The 12,370-nt window shown below is 38.8% G+C and overlaps 1 protein-coding gene across 1 annotated transcript in view; it reads left to right on the top strand.

Annotated features, from left to right (window-relative positions):
- The first annotated feature begins 4,546 nt into the window (after positions 1 to 4,546).
- The window catches only part of LOC147035742 (extracellular calcium-sensing receptor-like), a 103,274-nt gene continuing 95,450 nt past the window's right edge, over positions 4,547 to 12,370 (top strand). Inside the window, exons 1-3 of the mRNA XM_085847189.1 lie at positions 4,547 to 4,817; positions 7,692 to 7,965; positions 11,665 to 11,938. Of these exons, the coding sequence (XP_085703315.1) occupies positions 4,612 to 4,817; positions 7,692 to 7,965; positions 11,665 to 11,938 (754 nt within the window). The 5' untranslated portion in view covers positions 4,547 to 4,611. The remainder of the gene's footprint in view (positions 4,818 to 7,691; positions 7,966 to 11,664; positions 11,939 to 12,370) is intronic.

The following is a 12,370-nucleotide window of genomic DNA, read 5'->3' as shown; positions in this document are numbered from 1 at the left end:
ATTTTCCCAGGCAAAGTTTCCTTGACCGAATCAGTCGAGACCTGTACATTCGGCAACGAGGTTGAGATGTCTACTTGCTCGGCGAAATTTGGGTACCTACGGACTTCCATGGCTGCTCAAGATCTTGTTCAAGGGGGCACCCAGTTAGATTCTCGCACCATAAAATTGGCATTTCACTCTCGCAGTGCTTGGTGCGGTTTTCAACTGTGTGGCATGGCTCACCGCAAAGCCTCAGCGTGGATATATGGGTAGTTTCATATAGGCCGCACAGGTATCTATGGCATTCGCAATTTGGGTCTACCTGGATTCTCTGTGAGGACTCTACTGGCCACCAAAGTCGGTGCCTCGTTCAACTTTTCCCCTCGTTCCACTTGGCATGGCTTGCAACTTATGTGGGCCGACTCTCCCGAAAACCGAGGAGTGTCTCTGTGGTTATGGTCGCGTAGTTCTGACATGTATCTAGAACCACCGTAATTTGGGATTACCCTTGCTTCTCTATGGGGATGCTACGGGTGGCTATAGGAGGTCGCTGGATCACATTTGTCACTCATCCAACTCATTTCCAGAGCCTCTGTTGGGTCATGAGGCGGTGCCACAGGTACAAGCGTGCCTCGTTTCCCATGTGAACACGAAGTTTAGGTCTTTGCCGAACAAGAGATACTGACCTCTATTACGAGCGATGCCTCACAGAACGGAATGCTGTACTATCTTCGTGGCATGTAGTTTTTGCATCTCTTATCCTGACTTTGTCACCCCCAGTATACCCGGGAGGCAAAGTCAGGCCGAAAATGGGGGTTCATCACACATGCACGCACATCGGGTGATGATTTCTCGAGCACTCCAAGTGCACAAACATAATGTCTTTTACTTCTATCATGTAACTACCCTGCCGCCATGTCGTCCTTCTTACAGAGACATGTCAAAGCAGCGACGTCCTTCCCCTCTTTTTGTACTCCACCCCACATCTCGGATTCATGCATACTTGCATTATTTTTGGGAGTTTGTTCCCTCCATTTTTTTCCCGGAACCCGAGCGGAGGTCACCAATCTCTCTAATCTTTACACCAGCATAATAACCACACCCAGGGGTAGATTCAGAATTTTTTTTTCGGGGCTGTTCACTTCAGGTTATGATGTTCTCATATTGTGAAATATACCACCAAGCCTTATTCAAATCAATGTAATCTTCGAGGAAAAACTGGTTAATCTATCCAGAGCCATATATTTACAGCCATATATTTACTTTCAGCACAGAAAATTTGGGAATATTGAGCTACTTGATGAAAAGGCCTCAGGCCTGTCACTAACTGATTCTAATGAAAACTTGAAGATTTTGGAATCTTTGCGATGGATCTTTACAACAACAATGTAAACAAACAAAATGTTTCCAATACAATGCAATGAAAATATTGAATTGACAAGCACAAAATGTGGCAAAATGACCCCGATCACTAAACCTAAACTCGCCATTGCGGATTATCAGATCATTGATTATAATAATGGACGATGGACACTGAAAATTTGAAAATACCTGGTTAAATAGTTCACGATTGTACTGCGCTTATCTGGAGGACACAATCCCGAAAATGTTGCCTTTCTCTTCGGAGCTATAAATAAACACCTAGTCGCAGGGATTAATACCGAACCAGTAGCGAAAAGTATCGCAGCTCGGATTAATTGCTGAGTGAAAGCAAAAGAGGGACGATGGTGATTCTCCAATGATATCTCGCACGACCATCATGCGACATAATTGAAAGGGTGGAGGGGAAGGAGGGGGCGGGGTTCCCATGCACCCAGTGAATCCCCCTTGGATCCGCCATTAATGCGCCTACAATAACCATGCTCACATGTTGTCTTGTGTGCGTGCTGGACTTTTTAGCACCATCATAAAGACAAAAAGTTAACCAGTCATGCCATAAACTATTGACAAAGAGAGCAACAAGTTTTTTACCTTGACTAGGTGTGAAATGTTGTTTCTGTCCCATTTTATATTCTGCGCCACTTCCGTTAATGTTATTTATCATTTTCATAAATTTCTCATATTTTTTCCATTATTATTTTTCATGATTTTCTCATTTGTACCATATTTTTTCATAAAATTTTCACCATTTTGCCCCATTTTCATTTGCTTGATTTTCCTTTTCTTTTTTAAAACTAAATTCCTACTTTCCCTGCTTTCTTTAAAACATTTTTTCTGCACTGTTCTGAATACATCCTGCACCATTTTCCAGTCTGAACTAGTTCTTCCTCGAATTTCACTTTTCTTTCTCAATTTCCTGGCTCATTTCACATCATTTTCAGGGGTTTTTTTTCCACATTTTCAAGATTGATTGTAATTTTTTTCGTTTTTTTTCATTTTCTCCTGTCTTTTAACATTTTTTTCCAAATTTATTTAATCCTTCTTTATCGAATTTTCTCTATTTTACCTTAACAATGCCGCCAGTCTGCCATCTTGGATCTGCTGTCCAATAAAAAAAATGACGTGCATGTGTATGCCACCATTCTTTCTTTATCTGTGTGCCAAGTTTGAACAACATCTGTGAATGCATTTCCGAGAAATGGTTAAGGAAGTGTTCAATATCAGGGTTTTTACAACTAAAATGGTCACTAGTCTACCAGTCAGCCATCCTTGGTCTGATTGCATTATACGGTTTAGTGCAAATGTATGCCATGATTTGCTCTGCTGCTGCCAAGTTTGAGGAAAATTGGACCGTGCATATCAGAGAAAATTGGTTAGGGAAACGTTTAAGCAACAAAATGGTTGAGTCAGCCATCTTGGATCTGATGTTAAAAAAAAATGACGTGCACATGTTAGCAATTATTTTTGATCTCTCAGCCAAGTCTGAACAACATTGGGAAATGCATTTCCGAGAAATGGTGGAGGACGTGTTCAACATCGGTATTTTACAACTTAAATGGCCGCCAGTCGGCCATCTTGGATCTGATCTCGAAAAAAAAAAAAACTTAAGTGCATTTGTAAGCCATCACTATGAAGAACATCGGTAAATGCTTGTCCAATAAATGGTTGAGGACGTGTTCAACATCAGGTGTTTTTTTGCAACAAAAATGGATGCGAGTTGGCCATCTTGAATATGATAACAAAAAATATGAAATGCATGTGTAAGCCATGACTTTGAACAACATCAGTTAATCCAAAATCCACTGGGACCATACTCACTGCACAGCATTGGTGCTGCTGAAGCAGTCTCCTGGGATATTGGGCACAATCCTGTTTGGGTTGCTGCTCCGATACAGGATACTGGAATGGCTCAATCATCCCAGCAAGCTGGTACTCATTTTGCTAACCTCAGAAGGATGCTCGGCTGAGTCATCCCCACCTGGTATTAAGTCAATTGCCAAGCATGATATGAAATCATGACGCTCAGATCCCAAGCCCACCACCCTAACCATGAAGCCACCACCAAGCATATTTGTAAATGCTTGTCTGGAAAATGGTTGAGAACATGTTTAGCATCAGGTTTTTTTACAACTAAAATCGCCGCCAGTCAGCCATCATTCAACTGATCTAAAAAAAAAAAAACATGAAATGCATATCTAAGCCATTACTTTGAACAAGACTTACCAATGCATGTCCAATAAAGGGTTGACATGTTCGGAACCGGGTTTTTGTGGCAACTAAGATGGCTGCCAGTCGGCCTTCTTTGATCTGATGTCTAAAAAAAATGGCATGCATATGTATGTATGCCAAGGCATGCATATATCTTTGTGCCAAGTACGAATAAAATTGCTCCATACATGTCCAATATAGGGTAGTGGAAGCAGGTATGCATGCATGGACATGAAAATTGAGACCAAATCCATTAGCCCCCTTTTCAGACTAAGATCAATGGGGGATAATAATGAATAATCAACAATTTCTGAAACTCAGAGCAGGTCTTTTACTGAGTTATATTTGGATTGTGGATATTAAAGACTCAATCTCTCATGAAAAAGTTGTTCAATGTGTCTCAATAATATGGAAATATTTTATGTTTGAGGTGAAATGTATAACTAACTGTAAATGCAGGAGGTGGGAGTGCTTGACCATGGATATATTGTCAGTATGAAGTGGAATATTGACTTCTCCTGGATCTGAATTTCTTACATTGCCTTATATAAATTCCTGGAAATGAAACAATTGTGCACAATTATGGTAAGGCCATTTGCAAAGACTTGTCAAATGGAAAACAAATGAATTGAATACATACTTCAAAGGTTTTCCAGCACAAAGAAAGCAGCAAAAGTTTGCAACATTTAAATTACCTTTGAGATTCCTATCATTTTTGCTGATTAGGAACCATAAATTCAAATGCATCCTCTTTTTAATTATCTTGCATGCATAATTAATTTTCAAATATCAGGTAGATTTGATAAATGTGATATATATTTTTTAATCAAATGCAGTTAATTTGTAATTTGTATGTTTGGGACCAGAAATTTCACCTGATTTGTGGTCTGATGCAAAAGTAATCTCATTACATCATGAAAGCTTTATAAAAGCCATGCTGGTAGGAATGAAAAAATAATCACCACAATGACAATGCGAGGCTTCCCTTGCCCAGGATTGATAGCAAAATGTCTATCGATAGAAAGCTTTTTGCGAACTACATGGATGTTTCGAGTAAGTTTTATGGTTATCTTTTGTTTACAAATTGTTCTCGTAAGCAGCGAAATTTGCACCCTTCCTCAAGATAAACAGATGAACAACATCGCACCAAATGGAACTGTCATCTTGGCTGGAAACTTCCCGTTGCACTTTGGAATAAGTGACACGAAAATTCTATTACGTCAGTTTCCAGGACAATCTGCTTGTGAAAAGTAAGTCATGTTTCGATATTTATTGAAAGGATTTTGAATTCAATGTTTTGCTTTCACGAATTAAACTACTGATGGCATTAATTGGGAATGGTTATTTTAATATTGGGTTTGTAATACCAATTGTGTTATCACATGTTCAATACCAATAATGAAACTGTCTGTCTTTGTGTTCTTTCATTTCACTTTCTGTTATAACTAACTGGTATTTTTTATCATCAACATTCTAAACATTTTTATCTTCTCAACAAGTTTACGTTTTGGATGAAAATGCAACAAGTGCAACAGGATAAACTAGAAGGGCACTCGGTACAGCGCATAACTCTTCCCTGTAATGCCTCATCCATGAGAAAATATTTGGCCAAATGCATATTTGAGATATCGTGCTATATATTATATCGTTTTTGAGCCTGATCTCTCAATGGTGAAGAATCACTTTAACATTCTAGTAGTCGGATCCGGATCTGGATCTTCACAAAAATCTCTTAAATTTGTCGTGGTCATACACCAAACCTGCCCACAAAATTTCAACCGGATCCATCGACAACTTTTTGAGATATCTTGTGCACAAACAAATAAACAGACAGAAAGGCGTGAAAACATAACCTTTACCTTTGGTGGTGGAGGTAATGATAACCACATCTAAATAGCAATATACTTCCACATAAATTTCTTTGTCACCATTTTATAATCCGTATCTCATCACTCTTTCTGAAACCATCTTCAATTATTTATAAATGTATGAAAAAGGAAAGGATGATTTGTTTTGGAGACATAGTCGAGGCTCATGGAAGAACTAGTGCACTGAACGGATCAGGACGTAACAGAAATACAGGATACAAAACACGTGTGCATGGAGAAGGAAATTCCAAGGTGGTAAAACAGGAAAATTAGGAGGGATTTGGGTTATAAGCAGGGTTATAAAATTAGCAGGGAAAATTAGGAGGAGGAATGTCGTTATTGTCAATTATATTTTTGCAATAAAATAATGTTTTGTAACTTTGACAGGGTGAATCACAAAAATAAGTGATAATATTAAATAACATGAATAAGTTATTATTTAACAAAATTAAATATAAATAATGTCAATGAGAACTATTTTATCAACATGATAGACATTGAAAAACAGTTTAGAATTATGAACATGATGTGGGAATATTTTCACTGCAGAAAATATATATATTTGAAAGACTAAAACTGTTTTGATTTATAGATTTTTTAATTTTTCTGTGTCAGAGTTTGGGCGAGTAGGGTTCTCAGAGATGTCCACACGAACCTCTGCACTATCTAACCTGAGTTTGAAAATTGATTCTCAAACCAGCGAGAAAATATCATCATAGTGTTTCTACACGGCTGTAATGGCATTCTTCAGATTGACATGTATAAACGTTTCATCAATGTGTGTGCCGTACCTCGGATGTACCTAAAAATTGGTGTCCCATCTGCTAGTTTTAGTTGGTAGATGTTAAGGATCCCACATTGTCCTTTTCAAAGAGTATGAGCATTATCGCGGCATCCTGAACAATTTTCAAATACCTGCACAGTTATCCGAGTGGTGACTCGTCCAGGACCATAACCCTTGCCAAAGAAACATTTTCGACAGAACTGATGTTCTGTATGGAAGCATGTTATATTAATTAATGATTGAATCAGGGTTTGAGGGAGAGTTCAATAAAATCGCAAAATAAATAAATAAATTAAACATTGAGCACAGTTGATTAGTTCATGGGGAAAGTTGAGCACCGAGAATGCAATATGAGTAAAATTAAATTGTTGAAGATGAAATTGATTTTTTTTTCTGCAGTCTTAATATATTTTGAATTATTTTTTGAAGAATATTTTTCAGCAGTTTCCACTGTTTAATGATAAATTAGTGTTTTATTTGGCTTTGGCTACTTGTATGCTTAGCCACGTAATTACAGGTCACCGTGAATGGTTGCAACCAGACTCATTGATGTAATGGTTTGAGCGTCCGCTCTAAGTCTGGGAGGTTTTATTGGTGGTTCAAACCATGGCCGGGTTATACCAAAGTCATTCTCAAGAAAATGTTACATACTGATTCCTTGCTTGGTGCTAAGCATTTAAAGAATAGAGCAGAGACAATCAATGCTGAGAAGGCAATGACAAACCACCCAATCTAAGACTTGCCAAGAAACTGCTTTGGCAGCACCAATGTTCTGCAAAGTGAATGGAACATTAAAATATATATATATATATATATATATATATATATATATATATATATATATATATATATATATATATATATATATATATATATATATATGGCTGCAGCTTTGAGAGAGCTTCACTACTCATATGTGTAATAACTGCATAAAATTTGAAACTTTTCAATCACTCAAATGGCAACTCCAAAGAGATATAATTCATCTTGGAAGTTTGAACAGACAAGAATAAAAACTTGAATTTTATGACAATTTTATAGAATTTCATCAGATTGTGTGTTAGTTCATCACTGTAGTCTCACATCCAATATTGTGCATCCGAAGTAAATACACAAATGGAGTTCAGTGCTGTGTATTTTAATCTCAGCAACCTCATTTTAATCCATTCCAGATGAAACGTCTGTTAATTTCTCCTGAGGTTTTCCTGATATTTTATGTTGTTCCTCCTAATATATTTTGGTGTTGCATTTGTATAGTGTAGGTATGGTTGACTGGATGGTTATTGGTAAAACCACAGTGAGTTGAAATGGTTCAAAACCACTAATCTGTTCTGTTGTTGTGGCTGTGGTTGTGGAGAGGGTGTGAAGAAATTCCCCAAGCTTAGGACAATATTTAACTTTCAAACAAGATACTAAAATTGCATATTATTCATTTCCTTGCAAAGCTGATGCTCATGTAACGTTTATTGCAGTTTTTTCCCAAAGGCACTTCAATGGGCATTGACCATGATTTATGCAATTGATGAGATAAACAGAAACATCACTTTACTTCCAAATGTGGCCCTCGGTTATGCCATCCATGACTCGTGTTTCAGTGAACCAAATACTGTGCTAACTGCACTGCAATATGTGGAAAAGGACCCAAAAAGTAAAAGTCCATGTTATTATCAAGCTGTTATTGGTACTTATGGTTCAACCCTCACAGCTATCATGGCTGAGCTTCTTGGAATATTTTACATCCCCCAGGTTAGTTAATTTATTGTTATCATTTATATGTTTTACAAAGTCTTTTGCTCGATTACAATTTTCAGTGCCTGTGAAAGTACTGGAAATGTGCTTTCAAAAACAATCAACATTCTTTTATTTCACTTTCTACCAGTCTTCAAACACTGAATACAAAAACTGTCAGGTGAAGGTGAGAGCAGTTTTTGGTTACAATCTCTGGGATGGGTTGGACTCCAGTTGGACACTGTATCGATGTGATGCAGCCATTTTTGTCATGAATGCAAAATGTAATGGATGCAGCCTTTTAAGTGGGAAAGACACCAAATAATCTTCGAAGAAATATAAGTATTGTAATGTGGAAAAAACAGGGGAGAGGAAGGGGTGGGGGAATCCATCTGGAGGAGGGGTATTTGACCTCAAGATGACTTTTGACCTCAAAATCAATGGGGTTCTCACTTGAGGCTACCTCTACAACTTCGTAAAGTTTCATGCCAATCAAATTAGAATTGTGACCTGTAGGCAACAAACAGACAGACAGAAAAACAGACAGACAGAGGGACAAACAGACAGACAGAACAAGCCGGTAGGCGGCAATGGGTCTCCGAGCATGGAAACTATAAGATAAAGAGCATAATGGATGTCATATAACGGATATGGAATCACCTTATGATTATGCATATCAAATCTCATCCAGTTCCATCTCCTGATAACTACTCGGTATCCATTTGAATGAAAAGTACCGAAAATGCGGTTTGAAATCGGAAATCCTCAAAGATCGAGAGGGTGCTGTGGGTGAACAAATATCTAAATCGAAAATCATGATCGATAGTTTGTGCACAATGTATTCCAGACGATTCGTGTGAATTTTCATGACCATACGACCATAACCCAAGGAGGAGTAGCATTTGGCGCGAAGGCACCTCCAGCTCTTGCATATTATCGATTTTTGCACTAATTTACCTTTTACCCCTGACCCAAGTTAAATCGGTCAATATGTCCTGAGGCCAAGTTGTAGTACTCATTGAGTACCATGAACCTGCAAAGTTTCATTTGTATCGATGCAATCACCTGGTCGCTAGGGGGCCTTCAATTTTCGCCAATTTTCGCGCATACCCTAATTGTAGGGGGCGCTTGTGGGTAAACTATTCAATATGTCACAAAAAAACGGAATATATTTGATAGAGCATCAGCTGTACATCATTCGTGCCAAATTTCATAACCCTACGTGGGATAATGGCTTTTGGAATTGATTTCACGTGAACAGTACCGACTTTGAAGGTTTTTCGGTTGTTGCTAGGGAACCAAAGCATCCCAAGCAACCATCACAATTTGCAAAGCACGAGGTCATGATGTGTACCTACCACCCGAGTTTGGTCAAAATCCACCCAAGTTTACTTCCCATTATGCTGATGACAAACAAACAAACATCCAAACAAACAGACAAAATTACTGCCAATAAGGGTCACCTATTTCGGCGACCCAATAACAAGAAAAAGGCATTGAGAAGATCACAATACTTGCAAAATTGTTTCATCATGGATTCATCAAATTGTCCATTTCGTTAAGATTAAAATTGACAATCTGAATCAAAGTTCAGGTTAATCAGATGAAAATTGATTATTTTTCATATTGAAATTGATGATTTTACAAGCTTGACCTTGAAATGACATTTGACCCTTTGACCTCAAAACTAGTTGGTTTCACAATTCAGTGATGCACTATGCAATTACTGCTTAATTTTCAGTTTAATAAGATGAAAAATGACATTTTTTCAGATGAAATTTGATGATTTTTGAAGTTTGACCTTGAGTTGACCTTTTCGCATTTTGACCTCAAAAATAGCTGCTTCCCAAATTATGTGATGGACTATGCAAATACTGTTCAACTTTCAAGTTAATCAGAAGTAAATTGATGATTTTTCAGTTGAAAATTGCTGATTTTCGATGTTTGACCTTGATTTGACCTGTGACCTTTTTAATCTCAAAAATAGTTGGTTTCCCAAATCATAATGCACTCTGAAATTGCTGTTTAATTTTCAAGTCAATCGAATGGCAAATGACGATTTTAGAAATATCATTTCAGGATGACCTTTGACCTTTGACGTGGGCGATAAACAAACAGACAGACAGAATAACAAAATCGGCTGACCAATATACTTGAAAAATCTTTGATTTTGCAAATAACAAACAGACAGAAAGGGGTCAAAAAACATCACCTCCTTCACCTTAAGTGGCGCTGACCCGGAAGTGCAGTCTTAGACAGAATGCAGAAAAGGCTTTGCAATTATCATCATTATAATTTTGACATGAGGATTTTATAATTGTGATGTCATTGCTTTATGACGAGGGGAGGGAGCATCCATCGCTAGAATGTGTTAAGAAATGATTAATTTTACCCTTTTATGAGATATCTGTCAAAGGTAGTTTGTATAGTAAAACATGCACCAAGGAGGCAGTGACCAGAATAGAGGAAGATTCCCATCGTGTGCTGCCTTTTTCGCTGCTGGTTGCATCATTGGTTATGGGCACAGCTATGTCGCTGATGCAGTGCCCTATTACCAGTATACTGGTGCTCATTTTGCCGACCTCGGAAGGATGACAGGCTGAATTAACCCCCTGATGTTAAATCCGTGACCAACGGGGCTCGAACTCAGGACCATAGGATCCAAAGCCACCACCCTAACCGCTAAGCCAACACCAGGCTACGCAGAGGAAGGTTGTATTGTGTGAAACCTCCTATAAAGACGATACCAGTTGGAGGAGGAGAGCACAGAAGGCTCCAATGAAGCACTTTGTTCAGTCATAACGGAATCATCATGGTCTGTTTGGCTGGAGGAATGCAAGTCATGCGGATAAAGTCAGCTGTCGAGCCTTGGAGAGGAGCAGAACACTTTTTGCAAGGATCTCTCCCACAGCACGGGTTGAGGAGAAACATCACAGACATGTTCCTCATGACTTGGGGATACTATGGTGAAAAAGAAGAATTGATAGGTCACATGATTCGGTTGCCATATTGGATTGTAGAAAAATTTTGAATCATGTGTCCAAGGCAATAAACTTATCCTTTTCTACTGTTTGGAGAAATATATTGAGTTAAGAAAAAATTTAGGAACGTAAGAAAATTAACCAACTTCATTGAGCTATATGATTTAATGCATTCACTGCTAGACCTCACACCCTGTCCCCAGAGGGGCTGCCCCTCCATAGCATCTGCCAGATCAGTATCTATATTTTCATATGCTTGGCACCGGGCGTAGTGGCGTGCGCCTGCAATCCGGCTACTCGGAGGCTTGGGTTGGAGGATCGCTTGAGGACGGGGGCTCTGCACTGGGCAGGGTGTCGAGCAGCCCGGAATCATGGCAAAACCCAAATCCTGATCCCTGTGTCGTAAGAGGCGACCAGGGTTGCGTCAGGAAGGGCATCCGGCGTAAAACCTGTGCCAAATCAGTATGCGGATCATAACGGATGATCCGCTGTGGCGACCCCTAACGGGAGCAGCCGAAAGATGAACAACAACATTTTCATATGCTTGGCAGATTTTTGTTCCTGGAAGTTTTTCACAGTATCTGGATGGGTATTCTAGTCATATCGTTTCCTTTTTATCGACTGACACACACAGACATTTGTTATTATAGACTTATCTAAGTTATGCCACTTTCACGGAATTTAACATAATTTATCCACAGTTATATAATAATCAATGTTGTTTGCATGCATCCAGGTAGGTTATGCTTCAGCCTGCACTTGCTTCAGTGATAAGACACGATTTCCATCCTTCCTGCGCATCTTTCCCAGCGATGCACATCAAGTTTCTGCCATGGCCCACTTGGTGCTGCACCTTGGCTGGCTTTATATTGGCACCATTGCTGTGGATGATGATTATGGACGTCCAGCCGTTGCTCAGTTCGTGGAAATAACAGAAGAAAATGGACTCTGCATCGCCTTCAGAGAGAGCATTCCAAAAGTTCAAAATCTTCCTTCCATTCGAGAGATTGGTAAGTGGATAAGAAACAATTATGTTGCAATATCATTAGGATTCCAAGTAAGAATGTTTTGAAGCCAATTGTATTTTCCAGTTTATATTATTCATCTTTATTATCTTTCTTATTATTAGCAGAGTACCCCCCCCCCCCCCCTGTGTGTTCTTGTAACATTCTTTTCACATATTCCTTTATTTGGGCAGTGTATAGGCAATGGACTGCTCCCTCGATCACTCCCAAAATAAAAATTACCCGGGTTACGTACATGAAGCAAAAACCTGCAGACTGCTTATGTGCATCTACGTAAATAAATTGTGGTAATATTACTTGGATAATTCCAATAACTATTGTGTGCAGCCTGTTGCTTCTCGTTGCATCATCTTATGGGGGTATTGCTGTGCTGCTGATGCAGTGCCTTTTATTACCAGTACACGGGTACTCATTTCA

The sequence above is a fragment of the Eptatretus burgeri genome, chromosome 1, assembly GCF_056783735.1.
Source record: "Eptatretus burgeri isolate ZD-2024b chromosome 1, Ebu_testis_v1, whole genome shotgun sequence".
Lineage (NCBI taxonomy): Eukaryota > Metazoa > Chordata > Myxini > Myxiniformes > Myxinidae > Eptatretus > Eptatretus burgeri.
Note: the sequence above shows the minus strand (reverse complement) of the source record. Positions and strands in the feature narration are given on the sequence as shown.